Source organism: Centroberyx gerrardi, chromosome 6 (genome assembly GCF_048128805.1).
Source record: "Centroberyx gerrardi isolate f3 chromosome 6, fCenGer3.hap1.cur.20231027, whole genome shotgun sequence".
NCBI lineage: Eukaryota > Metazoa > Chordata > Actinopteri > Beryciformes > Berycidae > Centroberyx > Centroberyx gerrardi.
The window spans coordinates 3,911,740-3,929,545 of NC_136002.1; the positions used below are offsets into that span (position 1 = coordinate 3,911,740).

At 42.2% G+C, this 17,806-nt stretch overlaps 1 protein-coding gene across 1 annotated transcript in view; it reads left to right on the forward strand.

The window, feature by feature from the left end:
- The window catches only part of bcas3 (BCAS3 microtubule associated cell migration factor), a 292,284-nt gene that overhangs the window by 15,437 nt on the left and 259,041 nt on the right, over nucleotides 1–17,806 (forward strand). Inside the window, exon 7 of the mRNA XM_078284118.1 lies at nucleotides 3,856–3,928. Coding sequence (XP_078140244.1) covers nucleotides 3,856–3,928 — 73 coding nt within the window. The remainder of the gene's footprint in view (nucleotides 1–3,855; nucleotides 3,929–17,806) is intronic.

The following is a 17,806-nucleotide window of genomic DNA, read 5'->3' on the forward strand; positions in this document are numbered from 1 at the left end:
TTTAACACTGCTATATACACACTGATATACACATTTCTGGGCCCATTTTGTTGTTTAGTTGTGTATTTTCCTTCTTTCCGTGGATAACTGGCCAAATAATATATATATTTCCAGCAGCTACAATGGAGTTTGAGAGCAGAAAATCGTTCAGCTATCGATAAAAACAATGGTTTTGGTGTCAGTCCCTTAGAATCAAAGAGCGAGGGCTTCTTTCTAGACCCACTATTTTGCAGCAACGTTCAACAATCATACAGGGAGAAATCCATCGTAGAGAAGACAGAGAGACCAATTTCTCAATAGCCTCGATAGACCAGAATGCAATGCAGCCATGTTGCATTTTGAGTAACGTAGGAAATCACTAACGAGGCAGGTTGAGGGAAAGTGGGTACACCAAAAAAGTAAATTACAACACTTCATCACAAAATAACTCCTGGAATGCATTGGATATCACAAATCGATGATATCTAACAGTGTAAAAGGATCCGAGGGTGGATTTTTCCTTTAATGTCTGTCTGCAGTGGCCTTCTTCTGTCCCACCCTCCTCTGCTCTTCACCATCTCCCTCGCTCTATCTCTCATATCATAACTGGCTCCTCGGTCCCATTGTGTTACGAGAGGTAATCACATTTATTAAAGGTTAGGCGAGGAAGAGAAAGAGTCCAGTGACAAACATAGCCATGGTTTTGATCTAATCACATTCAATCAGTTTCCAGAGGAGGGGGAAGCAGTGAAGAATTAGCCGCACACAACAAGCAGCGTTCCCACCAGGCTTTAACTGACGCTCGCCCACTTCTTAAGACTTGGATGGAGAACAGAAAGGGGATGTATGGTCCTACGCAGACAAATTCACTGTGGACTTCTGAGCCTGCTCCCTGCAACCTGTAAAGTTCCTGAAAACAATAAAATATATTTTCTCAAATGTATGAATAATGGTAATTTAGAACCCATTCACACTCCCTTTTTGTCTTAGTTCTCAAAGAGTTCTGTCAGTGAATTCTGCAACATTCAGTTATGATTTGATATTCTTGGGTTGGGTGTGAAAAATCTAACACTATGCACTGCTGAGTTTTTGGAAATGTGGAAATAATTGGAAATTTCATGGCTGCCATGTCAGCCTGACAAGAATGTTAGCTCGAAATGTGGCCGAAAATCAGGATTCTGCCAACACAAAGACGAGACATGAATACAGTAACATCACAGTGCTTCATCTGCCATGCCAACCAGAATAAGAAAGCATTTGTTACTGATTTAGGAGAACTTATAATATCTGATAAGTGTTCTCAAAAACAACAACATGACATTGATATCTGTAAATTTCTTTTGGTTAGATTATTATGAAAGGAGTCTGTGTGATGCATTTTATCTGTAAAACCTGCAAAAAACAAACTGCATTTTGCATGATACCTTAGATTGCTTAGGAATATGTTCGTTATACACAACTACAGTGTGGTATGGATGCGTCACAGCATACACTTTTATATGCAAATTTAGGTTTTAAATAGGAAAATCAATACACTGATCATTTAAATACAGTGGCATGAGGATGACAGATTTTTTTTTTCTTTCTAATGTCAAGAATTTGACTCTTTCTGAAGTGAACCGCTCCTTCCACACTGTGTTCATGTGTTCTTCAGCACAGTCTATTGTATTTACAGAAAAAAACTGATTTCAGCTGTGGTAACCCTAACCCCAAGAAAGTCAGAACAATGTTTAAACGAAAAAATGCACACTTAATCATGTATAATTATATATTGCAATTTTAGTTTCCACAATTGATGACCACAATTTCCACATTTAATCATTACAGAATTCACATATCAGCATAGTGATTCATTTCATTTCTGTCTCCTCTAGTGAAATAGTCAAGTTGTTGATGTACAATACCAAATGTGTGTCTCTCTCACACACAGACAGTTGTATCTAATATGAGCAGCAGCGCTCACATCCTCCAAGCCACGGTACAGTTAGATTTCTCGTTCCATCAATTAGTTCCTTTCCAGACATGAAGTTTGAATTTGGTGTCACTGCAGGTATCAATCAGTGCTGTGAAGGGCGCCAAATAGCCCCGCTGGCTTGTGGCATTTTTTGGTGAGAAAATCGGCTTTTTGTTCTCCGTCCATGTTCCGGTCCTTTGGCAGATTTCAGCAACACACAATGACAGCATTTGAAGAGGCCCTGGAAACGGATGAAAGCAGGCCACAGTAATAAGAAGCAGCAGATACCCCCGACACATGAGGGGAGCAATTCTCTCGGCAGAAAATAAAAATGAATTGTACTACTGGAGGGGAGGACACTGATTGCGATCTGCCAGGGCGCAAACAGTGTTGCACTGTGGTGAGCCATTAAAAGGCCAATTGTCTCGGATGGGAGCCTGTGGGTGGGCGGATTTGGAAAGACCCGAAAATAGGTGTTGATTATAATAAGGCAAGGTCTCCCCTTCCCAGAATAGAGGAGGAAGTGGTGGTTTTCCAACGGGAGTAATCCGTTTATCCGCATCCTCCTTGGAGTTTACAACCTATGCTCTTCCGGTGTCTTGGAAAACGGGGCATCACTCTGTTGCCTTGTCTGACCATAAATGAGCATTGAGGAAAATCCTAATATGCATTAGGTCTGTCTGCTCTCTTGAGCGCTTTCAATGGATGTCAGTTTGTATATATTTTCATCACAATAGACCTTCACTTTGGGTCGATGGCCCCGCACTGGAAAAGAAAGAGCTCTGGAAATTCTATAAAGTATAACAGCGCGCATGCTGCCTCTGTTTCAGGCCGTGCTTTAAATTCACTGCGCCCATACATCCGCATTCTAACATTCAAACACACATAAGTCCATATGGAAGTCAACAGTACTTGGTTTTGCTTCAATTACAGTCCACTAGTAATCAAATTTAAGTCCCTTCCCAGAAAGTTTATTTTACTAAATGTGCCATTTTAATGAAAGCCCCAAGTCTCTTCTGGAATCATCATATTTATATTACGGCTCAATATCGTGACTGGTTATGATGTCTGATGACAGAAACATGAAGACAGAAGAAAGGGCCCTGTCGGGAGTGTTAAGGGCTGGTAGGGACGGCACATTTGCTCTCACGCCACACCACAGGAACTCGGGCTGATTACTGTCAAGCCTCAAATTACAGTCCTCTAAAGGGTAACATCTTCTTCAATCTAAGCCCCCATCCCTCCGATCCCCTGCTCCTCTGCCCGTCTTCAAGAACGAGACAATTAAGGAAAATATGGGATCAGTCCACTTAATGCAACATGTTTTCTCCTCTGTTTTTTTTTTTTTTTTTTACTATGCTATAATTCCACCCTGAAACCCAACGACAAACACAAAAACAAATGTCCTCCCTTTCGTCACTTCAAGGACATTTCTCCCTGTTTAGCTTGATTCTTTTATTTAATTTATCCCTCACTATTGCCTTTATATCTCCCTCTGTCTTCCCAATGTTTTCTGGGGAAAGATTGTTTTTTGTTTTTCCTCTCATTCCCTCTTAAAACTCTGACACGCTGTTGTCTTAATTTCATTTGATCTCCTAAAGTCTTTATGTGGACTTGGCACTATGTTGTGGCCGGCGCGGATGGATGCCCACTAAGTTGTTAGGAAAAATAAAGGCCTAATCTGGGGGGAAAAAAACAAAAAATCTTCTCCGCCCGTCAAAAAATGTTCTGTGACCATAATTTAATTACAGGGCAACAGTTGTAATGTAATCAACACACTTCCTGTTGTGGTAATTGGCGGCCTGTTAAACGTGAAGTGGGTGGGCGACACTAGAGGCCTCACATGCTCGCTTCAAGAATGTCCCTCTTTGTTGTGTTCTGGTTCTCATCGGCCTCTTCCTCCTACTCCTCTTCCTCCGCAGGCCCTCTGAAGATGGACAGTTTTGGTGACAAGAGGCCCCTGCTGGGGGTTTGCAAGAGCACGGGCTCCTCCGGGTGAGTCCAGACATTGTCGCGCAGCTGACATCACTTCCTATGTCAACAGGATTTTTAGCCATAATCCTCTACAGTGGCGGTCTGCAGCCACGTGCCGTTGTGAGCCACGTATATGCAGGTTTTCATTCCAGCCACACACTACAGCAGCTGCTTTCACTGATTAGCAGTAGAGGAGGAACTCATCAGTGAAATCAGCTGGTGTTGTTGGTTGGAATGAAAACCTGCATGCACATGGTTGGAGACTACTGCTCAACAGCGGTCAATTGTGTCTGCATGTTTGTAGCATTACAGAGAAAATGCTAACAATAATAATAACAATGGACTTTATTTTTATGACACTTGCAAGAGGTTACAATCAAATAAGAGCAAACATATTCATAAAATAAATTAAAACAAGCAAAAACTAGACGGCACCACAATATAAAATCTATGAATATATAATAATAAAAAAAAGATAATGTAATAAAAGACATCACATAATAGCAAGTGTATGAAAATAGGATTTAAGAAGTGATTTGAAAGATGATACTGATTCTGCTAGCCTAATCTCTTAAGGCAGGTCGATCGAAAGCCAAAAAGCCCAGTCAATTAAAATTGCATGGTCTGCAGTGTCAAGTGCTGCACTAAGATCTAAAAGAATTAACATGAAGCTTTCACCCAAATCTGCTGCTAAAAGAAAGGTTGTTTGTTATTTTAAGGAAGGTAGTCTCTGTACTATGCATATCCAGATTGAAATTGCTCTTATTTTGAAGTCTTATTTTTAAACAACTTCATCTAAAACCTTGGGTAAAAATGGAAGCTTGGAGATAGGCCTGCAGGTTTTTTAAGGAGGGGATGAACCACTGCATGTTTTAAAAAAAAAAAAAAAAGAAAAAAAAAAAAGTGCGAGCTGCCATAGAGCTATTTGCAATCGCTAAAATACCTGGCCCAACTGATTCGAATACTTTTTGTATTGAATTTGTAGGAAAAACTTCAAGTTTTTGACTTCATACAAGATCTAGTTTCTGCTAGAGATGAGAGAGAAATTGATTCACAAGAGCTGAAAATGACAGAAATCTCCATTTCACCCAGTCGGGGCGTGATGAAGCCTTATGCGTATTGTATTTTGTCTTGTGTAAAATGTAAAAAAAAAAAAAAAAAATCTGGCGAGGCGTCAGTGCAATGACTGGGGAAGGGCTATGACAGTGTATTACATTGAACAGAACCGTTGGATTTTGACAATTCTTAGATGTGAGAAGAGCCACTCCAGCATAATTACTCACCTTTTGATATTTTCTCATGAGGACTTTCAAAATGTCAGAAAAGATGTTTTACAGAGTTTTACTTGATAGGGCCTGTAGAAAACCGAACATAGTATTTCATTGAAGGAAACTGACATTGCTTGAGTCACAGTCGGTACTAAGCCAAATGACCTTTTTTGAAGGTGCCAATTTTTGATTCTGTATGGTGGACACACACACACACACACACACACACACACACACACACACACGTAATCCAGTTTCCATACGTGCTAGCCATGACCGCTTGTCAGCGTGATGAATGTTGTTTGGCAACGTGGCGTTTTAATTATTTCAGTGCCCAGATTTTATACGTTCTGCAACACGGCGAATTCATGAAAGTTATGTCAAGTTCTGGTGGTTCTGTTTCTACGGCTGGTCTGTTCAGCTCCTGGTCTCTGCTCATTCAGACCCGCAATGGCCGAACCGAGTTCTGACTCACAACATGGCAGATGTCAACCCAGCAAAGCTCATCATGAATCTGTCCATCTGATTCAAATGAATTGTAATTTGTTCTTTGAAGCTGGACCCCCTCCTCTTTTCCAGCAGCTAGGTGTTAATGCTTGACAAACGCAAGTGCAGAGAGATAAGTGGCTGTCAGGATGTTATTAATTAATTAACCGTGTCGTAAGATGTAGGATGACCCAGTGAAACATGAGCATTAGCATATAAGTGGGACTCGCTCAGGGTAGTTCCAGGTGAACTCTTATCTTCAGTGGAGTTGGAAAAGTACACACTGACTGGTTGGAGACCAGAGGGAGAGAAACTAAAGTAACCTCTATGTGCTAATGGAACGTCCCATCCTCATGACATTTGGTCTTCAAAAAGAGCAGGAGGGAGCGGGGAGTGATTTACTCTTTGTGATATTATGAAGTACAAATCCTAAGTACATCTGATAGCCTGTAATTTTCTGTTAATAATGAGAAGCATCAAAGGACCGCCCCTCGCCTGGTTATGAACCCTTCACATGCACCCAACTGGAGTTGAGCCAGTGGCCGGTGATGTGGGCTCAGTAGCTTGGATTCATGTAGTCTCACTGGCACTATTGTAGGGAGGCAAGCAGTACCTGAATGCCCCATAGACAGACAGACAGACAGGGGCTAAGAGGGGAGATTAAACAGATGTGCAGACCCCTGGGAAGCTCAAAGAGCATGGACCGGGGACGTCATGTCCCGGCTCGGGGAAAAGAGTGGGAAAGAAAGGGAATTAAAACGAGACAAAACCCACTGCATTTTGCGCTCGCCTCTCCATACCCAGTCTGTACCCTCCCTTCTTCCCCCTCCTCCTCCTCCTCCTCCTCCCTCTCCCTCTCCTCCATTTACTCCTGCTCCTCTTCCAGAACAACACAAAATTTAACTCGATATTTCCTCTCTGGGAAATGAAATAAGGAAGTCTGTCTTCGGCCGGGCGCTTTGATGGAGACCACCTTCCTGATGTTTTCCAGGGACTGCCGGGCCCCCGTCTCCGACGCCGCGGCCGTTGCTTCTGCTTTTCCTATGTCCTCGCTGACACCGAGACAGGCAGGGCTCTGACGGTTTGGCGGAGCAGCCAGGCGTCGCTCGGCGCTAATGCCGAAAACATGCGCTGTGTTGAAAAGCAGAAACCCTGACCTCTGGCTGAATGGCACAGCCCCGGTTCTTCCCCCTACAGAAGTGCTTGGTAAATAACACCACGGTCAAAGACGAGGAGGAAAAAGGCTTCCGGGTGCGGCGCAGTACTTTCCACTGGGCCTGTTCGCAAACTTACTAAGGTCCTCACACAATTTTTAGCATATAATCATTTTGAAATAACAGCTTTTGTGAACCACCAAAAAGGATGCCGTCTTGACACTTAAATGGAAAACAGATTGGAGTCTTGGCCGCTACAGCGGTGCTGGTTTAGAAGTTGGTTCAGTCAGCTCTAGGCTTAGATTACAAGATTTGCAAATTAAAGGAAAACCAGAGAAGGGAAAAAGCATGTGTGCTGAAGCCCTGTACTTGTGGACTTCCAGCCAGGCACACTCAACATAATTTTATCAATGGAAAGGATTATGCGTTAAGTCCAAACAATGTATGGATCCAGTGATTTTCCTGACAGCAAAGCTACATATGCGTCCCTTTCACTCTCTGCACCAGTGCCAGTGGGCTTTGGGAATTAGTAAAGAATGCTGGTGCCATTGCAGACCCTGGTATGTCTACTCGCATATCTGGAAAGGATTTGTGTTTCCTACCCCTACCCGCTGTTGTTATTATTTTCTTTCATTTTAATTACGTCCGCAGGTATTAAAATTCGGAGAGATTTAAGACTGCCCTTTCTCAATGAATGTAAATCATATGGGCAGGACGGAGGCGATTTAACTGTTTGTGGGTGTTTTTTTTTTTTGGTGCACACACTCCTTGGGTAAAAGTTCAGCGCTGAAGAAGCGTGCTTTTGTTCTCCGGAGTTTGGGAACTGTCAGTGGAGTCCCTGACATTTCCAACCCCCAGCTACCCCCTCACAACATCTCCAGATGCTGAGAGGATGTGGTCCTTTTTTTCTTTTAACCAATATAGTCCTCTGTCACCGTGGAGATTACTACTGGATTTGTTATTTCGGGGTTCTGGCTGACACACATGGAGATTCTGGGCTGATGTCATGGTCACCATTGCAACCATGGATACTCCCATTTCTATGGGCTCCGCAAGCACTGGGCTTTTATCTGCTCCTTGCGATTCACGTGACACCCTCCAACACATATTTTTTATTTTTGAAGGTGTCCCCATTGGCTAATGCCTGAGTCAGTTGCTATTCTCCCTGGGGTCTACTCTTCTCCCTCCTTTTTGTTATCATGGTATTCATATAATTAATGAAATTTATTTTCAAAGAATCAAAGTGCTGATTTCCAATATAAACTTTGCAGAATATAATACCAGCATTTAATATTCTTGCACTGTATGTTAAAAATCCTGCTTCTGATTTATTTAATTTTAGATTTCCACATATTAGCACTTTATAAAAGAATATTTAAACAATTACACTACTACTTTTCCTTTTAAATATGGTGTGGTTATTTTTCATGGTGACTTATTATCTATTGGTGATACCTATTTTTTTAACAGGTTGAACTGTTAAAAGTAAGCACACTCATTCACAGATTTTTAATTTTCAGTACTTATAATTAAAAAGATATCCTGGATTAAGTATAAACACTAAAAATATGTATTGATATTCCTTGCTTTTCTATCTGACCCCATGCATAATAGTAGGACACTGACCACAGGTAAACTGTTTCTAAACTTACAGCATACATAATGTCATGTCCCTGAATGTCTTTATCCAAAGCTGCTGTTAGTCCTGTTGTCACCTAATGCCGGGTTATTAATTAGTGTTGCGAGCAACAAAATCCACTCAATCCACACGACACTTTCGAAGAGACTTAATGGTGAAAGCCTATTGCGGGCACTAAGCCCTTGCGTTCCATTGCATTTTCATGACAGTTTTTCGATGCGGACCGGAGGTATCCTTCTTCTAAAGTGTATTAAATGGAAAATCGTCAAGCGTTTGTATGAAAAGAGCCGCCAGATTAAGGGGATTTGGAGAAGTGGCGCTTTTAAACCAGCGTGAGGCCGCGGCGTTCTTCCCTGTCACATTATGATCTCTCCACCCATCCTCAACAACACACCACTTAGTATCCAAGCCCGTGTGTAGACCCACGCATCCGGGATGGAGGCTAGATAAGGAACATTTAGCTGTGTCTAATGATTGAATTGGCATTAAGGAGTCAAGGGGATGTGTTGGTTATCTGGATGATTCCAGAGGTGTTTTGATTTGTACTCAAATGTGTCATCATGGTTTCTTGTGATGTTGAGAGTTTCTGTAACGCAACAGAATTCACAGGCAAGAGTATGATCTTTTTCTCCTGGTCCTCAAAGTAAGAGGTTTGTCTTCAATTTGTGGGCAAGAATGTCATGTTCTCTTTTGAAAAAACCCCCCCCAAAAAAACGGTTTTGATGAAATCATTCCCGGATGCTTTTGTCATGCCCCTCTATGGAAATGGGAATGGCTGTAATCTGGTCTTCAACTTCCCCTTTTTTCAGCACACACACACACAACCACACACACACACTCATACACTCGTTCACTGCATAGGCAGGGCTTCAGGGCTCAGGCTTCACTCTGAAGCGTTTATTTTGACTTGCATGTCTGTTTTATGTCTGTCGAAAATGTGTTCTGCCTCGCCAGTTTTCCCCCTTCAAATAGGAAGTCAGATTAAACTCGGTAGTACTGGAAGTGGTGCATATAAACACACTCCGACAGGCTGAATGATTTGTAATGACTTTTCAGACCTCTACCACAAGCCGTTCCCTACAGCAGGCCTGAATGGTCAAAGCAATTAATATTTCATTTTGCTTGATTTTTTGAACTTTTCTGTTCCCCGTAAATTATACTTCGTATTTAGCAGCACTATAGTGATTTTCTTCAGATGGGTTGGTGAATGTTAACTGAGCACCACTTTACTGGAAATAGGTTAATTAGCACTCTAGAAAACACCGGCATATCTTACCTGACTTTGAGTTCCCCCTTGTTACCAATCCATTCTCCCAGCAAGGAAGCTAATATGGTGCATATATGTAAGAAATGGACCATGGGCATATGATTGGTATTTAGCATGCAGTCATCCTTTTGTGGATTCCCCTTCCTCCCGAGTCCCTAAGAGAGTCTGCAGGTCCAGGTTGCCACTTAGATCTTGTCTCGGCCCTTGTCGTGCCGACTGCAGGGCCATATAACTCACCGTCTCCCAGGACAGGAAGACCCTGGCCTTTCAAGTTTGTCTTTTGAAGAGTTTTAAAGCTGTTTTCCATGAATATCTTTTAAAGGGGCATTACCTAATCTATGACTTTTATCGTCCTCTATCGCTGACCGAGGAACAAGTCTCTGGCTGCTTACTCTGGCCTATAATTGTCAAAATAATAGTCACATTTTTACAATTGAGAGGACTCAGCTAGATTAGTGAAGAGGTCAAATATCACCATACACAATACTGTGATAATAATACTGCTTTTTCTTTTTTTTTGGTGGCTTCTTCATAGGTGAAATATCTTGCAATGCCGGCCGCTTGCTCTTAGCATCGTCCTCTGTTGTTGAGCAGTTGAAAATGCCAGTAGGTGGGTGGGTGGGTTATTGGGAGAGTCTTGAACCATCAATGGGTGGGGAGTTGGGTCAGAAAGTGAGTTTTAAAAGCCAGGAATCTCAGCACCTGATGAAGTAGTCCTTGGGTCATTGGTATTGATCAACAACCCTATCAACCCTGCAGATGTATTATGGTTATTTTATATGGGGCAGTGCATATCTTACTTATTGCACCTTTAACATTAGTATTTGTAACTGCGTTGTTAATTATTGTCATGGGCTATTACAATTTTGTGACATTCCAAATTGGCAAATGGGATCAAGCACACTGTATCTGACATAATTGTGCATACCCCGATATGTAAATCCCAACAGATAAATGTGTATATATCACTGTATCCTGGCTTCAAGCCTAAACCTTAAGGCTTATCTTCTAACAAATATCCTTATCCACATGCAATTTTAAAGCAAAGTCAGCACCTCATGTTTCTAGATGTGAATACAGCTTTGGGATGTCAAAGCAGAAGAGAGAACTCTTCCTTGACCAGATGTTTCTTGTGTCAAGTGCTTTCACTTAACTCAGACAGAAAATTGGCACACAAGGCTAAAATGGCTAAAATTGGATCTAATGCGAGCTATGGTTGAAGTAATGAATATTAATATCCACTTCACTGCTGTCAAAGGAACAAGGAGAAAGTTGGATTTATGGACTGCATATGCATAAATCACACAGTTGGAAGTTTTCCAATGTCGCACCCCTTATTATTGGGTCGTTCCTAATGGGGAAAAGTGAGATTTCTTTTATTTCTTTGTGTCTTGATTTACCTTGTGTGTAGCCAGTTGGGTCAGAATGGCTTTGTTTGCTACTGTGCTGTACCACTTTTAGTCAGGGGTGATGCCTTAATGCTATAAACACCAAAGAATGGGTAAGAGTCAGTACACACGCACACAGGGGGCAATGTGTTTCCAATATGCCGGCCATGAAATGTATGGTACTGAATAGGGAAGGAAATGTATTTCTGGCAGCGCTGCAGACATGGAGCTGTGATTGAACTTTTTACCCTAATTACTTTCCCGCTAATGCCCGCGGCATGCCGGAATCACTGCGGCCCCCTTCAGGCCCCCAACAGCCTCTGATGTGGCCAGCGTTTGTTGTGTATGGAGGGCTGCGTTTAGAAGATGAGTCGAGACGGAGAGGGGCGGGAGTGTGAAAAACAATGGGGGAGGGAACAGGGAGAGAATGTTGTAACAGTTTTTGTTGACCACCCACCTTTCTTAATGCATAATAAAATATTAAAATGTTGTTTTTTTTAATTTGTAGGCATGTGTAAGTGAGTTGAAATGATGTCATGAAACAATTTCCTGGGAGATTTTTCTTGGTCCAAAAGTTGAATACATATTTGCCTATATTTTCACAGCAATTTCAAGACAATTTTAATACACACAATGATTTCATGTTTTTTATATTAACCAACATTTTATGTCAACCTCATACAAATTTTAATATATACTTATACTATACTTACACATACATATATATATATATATATATATATGTATGTGTATATATATATGTATGTATGTATATGTATGTATGTATATATATATATAGATATATATATGTATGTGTATATATATATGTATGTGTGTGTGTATATAGATATATGTGTGTGTATGTATATATATATATGTATGTGTATATATATATGTATGTATGTGTATATATATATATATATATATATGTGTATGTATATAGTATAGTATATACCAGTACTATATAAGTAAAATAAAGCTTGCAGAGAAAAATAAATTCTTCATTTCAAGAAATAAACCGCTCTGCATTTATTTTATTTCATATGTGGAAATTAGATTTAGACCGATATATTGATTTGCCAATATTGGCCTTTTATTAAATATCAGCCAGCCATGTGGTCCACCTCTGATATGATGGAGGTTCCTCTCTGACCACAGCTACATAGAAACCTGTAAAGACATGTTATTTTCTTTGCACATTTTATTTATTTGTTTAATTGTTCAGTTATGGTTTTTTTGTAAATCTTCATTTAAAGGCCTAATGTATCACAGTGGTTCCCCTACCATATGATAGGTGTGGTAGTTTTACTGTCCCATGGTATAAATGCTGTTTCAGAGGCTTTCCCACCCTGCCAATAATACTTTGAATATTTTTTTGCCATGAAAATAGTCAAATTGAAATATATTGAATGTCGGCACAAAGTATCAGCTGTTGGCTACTTCATTCTGACCCATTCGGCAGTTCTGCATTCTCCAGTTTGAGCATCAATATCCCCTCGTTCGCCGAAGCCAGCTTTGGATTCCCGGGCCAAGGTTGTATTTGTTTTGCGTTTCCACAGCATGTAATTGTCATTCGTATTTGGGGAGCTTGTAAAACTTTGCACCAGTCGGAAATGTGATGACGTCCCTTCCTTGTAAATGAATTTATTTGCCTGCTTTTTAATTCCCACTCAGGCTTCCATCTATGCTTTTCCCAGCCACATGAAATTGTGCGGTTTAGATCCACTGGTGCAGTTCTTGTTCATAAAAATGTGTGTGGATTGAATGTGTTCGGATTCTGTTAACCAGAGGGAAAGTGCCCGTGGAATAAGCCCAGCATCGTTGTGAAAACTAAAATAACAGATTTCTACATGTTTCATCAAGAAGGAAGTACACAGACAAGAATGATGATAATGGCATGATAATAAGGCGTGCGCCTTCCATAATGGGCCGTAATGAGCATTGTAAACGGTCGCGTTTCTAAAATTAAGACTCTCCCTCGGTTGTAAAAGTCACATAAAACATTGTGTTGTCGGGAGGTTTTCCAAATCTGGTACAATCCAGCACAGTGGCAGAGCAGGATGGTGAAATGACCCATATAGCCGAGTTTTACTGCAGGGCTAGTCCAAAGGGAGATGGATTCAGCAGGTGTGCACTGCGGTTGCTTTGCAGCATGCGACCTTGTAATTAGCAGAGTAATTTAGGATTAGGAAAATCCATGTTTGAACTGTTGTGAAGTTGAACCGAGCCAAGTCTAACAGTCTTCACAGATCTAGCCTTTCCATTAGAGGCTGTAGCCACGCTCTCAGCAGTGAGTTTCATCATTTTTGTTTTGATGAAACATGTTTTAAACATTGCCTATATTTAATGGAAGCATAGCTTATCGTTCTCTGAATTGCTGTGTTTTATTATTATCTCTGGTTTTGTGTGTTCTGTAGCTGGCAAGGGCCACTCCATTTCCCCCTTAATTTCTGGAGTAGTTTCTTGTCCTACCAGAGGAAGTAAATGAGCCCAGCCTCCTCTCTGTCTCTCCCTCCTTTTGTATCTTTTCAGACCCAAGGGCCAGTTTGAGTAATAGTAATTGACACATTGATCTAATAGGGCCATCATAATAAGCCTGTTACTGAGCTGGGGAATGGCGCTCAGCGTCACCTTAACATGTGCAAGGACTGACATCCCGCCATGATCCATAATGATAATTGTGATTTAGCCTTGCTTTCAACCTACGCCTCTACGTCCCCAGCATCAGGAAATCTTATTACAGCTGACCCCGCATTGCCTCCATTAGAACTGGGTCATTTGTTAAAATACTGCAAAAGCAAAACAATTGAACCCTGTGCCATTTTGATTCTATAATAGCAGGTTATCATTGTCCCCTTGAATCAATTCCAGAGGCCCATTCTTCGGGATAAAGCTTTGAATTGGATTGATCGGACTCTGATAATGCTGAAATCGATGACGCAGCCGCCTGAAAGTGAGTTATCGTCGAGTGAAGTTTTTGTATTAATCTTAATTGCTGTACTCGGATTGGTAATGGTAGCCTCGCTGTGCCAGGGGTGCGTAGCGCGAGGAAACGTTGACGGAGACATTTACCATCAGGCCCGTCTGCTATGACGGAAAAATGAATCGGGGTTTGTTCAAAACTTTTTAATGTGGCACCTCTTTTATCTTCCCTAGTTAGTGTTCACTGGGACTTAAGGGAGGAATGCACTTGCGCTGACATGCAAGTGGTGTCACACACACACACACACACACACACACACGCGGCTGGGACAATGTTTTATTTCTTTGCCTGGGCTGAGAGATCTGAGGGCTCCCATGGCGCCGCTGCTGTCCAGCCGCTGGCTTGGGAAACCTTCCCCAACAGCCAGGCTGTGTCTGTATATGTCTGTATGCGTGTGTACATGTGTGTGCGTGTGCATGTGTGCTTATGCATACGTGCACTGACGCATACACTGCCAGTGAGTTTAGCTTGTGCGGTTGTTGGATGTTTTTGCAGCAGTTACTTCATCTCGCATCTCCGGGTGTGTGTTTCTGTCTTTGTCTGTGTTCGAGAGAATGAATTATGTGTCAAGTGTCAAAGTAGGGTGTCTGATCTTAACTAACTTGTGTGTGTGTGTGAGAGAGAGAGCAGAGTGTTGGGTGATGCTGTTGGCTTTGTCAGTGGGCGATGGAGCCGTGTTCGTGTCTGTGGTGTCTGCTGCCGCTCTGAATCACGCCGCTGCCTCGGCCTCACACTCTAAACACACACTCACACTCTAAACACACACACACTCACACTGGAGCCACAGGCCTAGCAGGATCAAAGTGTAGCAGACACTTTGACAGCGCGCCTACAGAGTTTATAGGCAGTTTTCCATGGAATTTTGTTGAAGCCTGATTATTTTAGGTGGGAACTAAAGGTTCTGTATAGCCTGCACGGTTTGGCGAGTTACTTCCGGGAGCAAGGGGGACTTTCATTTAGCAAACTCAGTATCTTTGTTCAGGCTCTTAAGTCTCCAACTCTATTAACTATAAAGAGGCTAGTAGTGGCTAACTTACTACTGCAAAATTTGCTGAGTATTATACTCCCCTCTGATTATTTCTAGTTTTGTGAAGCAAATAAAACATAGAGCTAATTACAATATCTCCTCAGCATACACCATCAAGTCCTTCATTAGGTTACATTTCTAAATTTATCTCTTTTCAGTTCATTTCAGTACAGACATAGCGCAGTACAGACTGTCTGACCAATACCATGCATCACTCAAAGGAGCAATATATTATGGTTGTTGTAGTTCATTAACATGCTTGACAGCATTAAATATTTATTTTTTATAAACTACATTGATGAGAAATGCCATGTTCAAATGCCTAGTGCATCACAGCGAGATCCCCCCCCCCAAAAAAAAAGAATCTTGGGCGGCTTTTAGCCTGGGCAGGCTGCCCAAACGTATAGGAAACCGTGCTTTTCTTATAACTGGTTGTAACAGTCAAACACCAAACTTCTGCTCTACCAATCTATAGCATATAGGCATGAAATTTCTGAGAGGGCCCGCCCAACTTTACCAAGAAACGCTTTCCCTTGCTATGGTCGACCCGTCGCAGTCCTGTGGGCCAGCGCATACAGCACGGCTTCCACGAGCGCCGGTCCACAGACGCTAACATTGTTTGGCGTTTGCTGTCATGGCGAAAGAAAGGCTCAGTTCTAGTATGGCATGGCGAACACCGCACAAATACACAAAGACCACGTCAAATGACCATGGAAAGGGGATGGGGGGAGGAAGAAGTGAGGGGTGAAGGAAAAAGCTGGAAAGGCGGACTGGTTTCTCTATCATCGGGTCCATTCAGAGCTTCCCTCATTGGACGAATTACGCCAAATTAAAACCCGTCGCTGGCTGCAACTCGCTCGCCGCTGTTGAGTAGCACATTGGCGAGGCATCCCACATCTTTTTCACATTGAAGCCCCTTGTCTCTAAGTGCTTCCATGTTCCTGACAATTTGTAGGCAGTTTAAGATGTCTCGCCCGCTCTATGATACTCTGATATGTGCATATTTTCTTGACTGTTTGCCTACGTTACGTTATTTCACCCGTTGCGAGCGTCTGAATGGGAGAAACAGATCTCCCAACATAAAGAAGAAACGCCGCGACAGCAGTGATTGGGAACGCAGACGGACATTGAGACCATAGAGTCGGTCAGTGGACCAGGGTGTGCTGCAGGAATATTCAACATGACTGAGGTCATCTGTGTCTTGTAATGGATTAAAGTCCGCCCATTATGAGCCCGTCATTTGAATAATGTCCAGATTTCTCTCAGTGACTTGGCAATAGCTATCCACTGCTTAACCTCATTAGTCCATAATGGTGTCTGGCACTGGCTGCAGTCTGCAGGAAGGGGATTTCCTCATCGATCAAGTCGTCAAATCAACTCTTCCAATACAGACCCGTCTCATAACCTTCACAATCCAATATAATCAATGCTCGTGTGTGTCACCGTGCGTTTGAGATTTTATTACAATATAATGTTCTTTTATAATTAAGTACCCCACTGTTGGAGCTTATTTCCGAATTTGAGAATTTGAGTGTTGTCTTTGCAGGCGCAACGCAGCGCACTGTGACTTCATCGTCATTTTAAAGATCCGGCCAATGCCTCCTGTTACTCCTAAAACCTTACATGCTGGGATTGATGAGGCGTGTAACTGCAGCGAATATGCACAAGCAAAACTAAATAGGCTGCTGAAAGCACACAGACCTATGGCTCAAGAAATAAAACTAACACCACATTTCGCCCTCGTATCCTCAGCCAACATGGCACCGCGGGCCTTGCCAAGGGTGATACAGGAAAAGAGAGAGGGAGTGGGAGAGGAAGAATGGTAGAAAGAGAGGCAACAGTGGAAGTGTGTGTGTGTGTGTGTGTGGGGGTAGCCTGATGAAGATTTATGTCTGCGTCTCCCTTCGCCAGCAGCCACTGCTTGCCGTCGGAAAGCCTCGCTCATGTAACCCTCTTCTCCGCCGCGTTGATAGAAAAGCTTCTGGTAAATGTGTGTGTTACATGACAAAGCATTTCCCCTTTTTGCCCCTCGCTCCACCCCCCTGTTCGTTGCGGAGCCTCAGAGGAGGTAGGCCAGAGAGACATAGTGGAAACAAATACTGTGTAAATCCTCCAGGGACCCGCAGAGAGAAACAATGAAGAGACGGTTTAGAGTAAACTGCTATATGGCACTCTGTCTGCTACATGTGGGATTCACTGGCTGGAGATTTGATATACTGTTAACACACAGCCACGCAAAGACTCTGGCTCTGATTACAAGTCCATTTTCTCATGGTTGAGTATTCGGCGCGCGATCTTAACGAATATTCAGATATTTGGTACGTGCCAAAACTTACAAAGGCTAAAGCAGCTTATGGACCAAAAGAATCCTTTACATCACTTACATGGGTTGCATATCTTCAGCAATCGTGTTGGCAATGATGACAGAGATTCTCTCAGTTTGGCTGGAACAAATGTCTTACTAGAAGCTGGAACAAATGTGATGCTAGTTTGGCTAGGTCCATCTTCCTCGCTTGTAGAAGTATGGATACTTTTTGAGGTTGTTGGCGCAACAACTCTGTTCCACATACGCAACACTGAATAATATTATCTTTTACTTTCTTGATGTTTTCCCACGCCAGATTTTGTGTGGCTTTATTAAAGAGTAACTAAACCCCACCCATATCTGTGGTGAAGCCTGACACCTA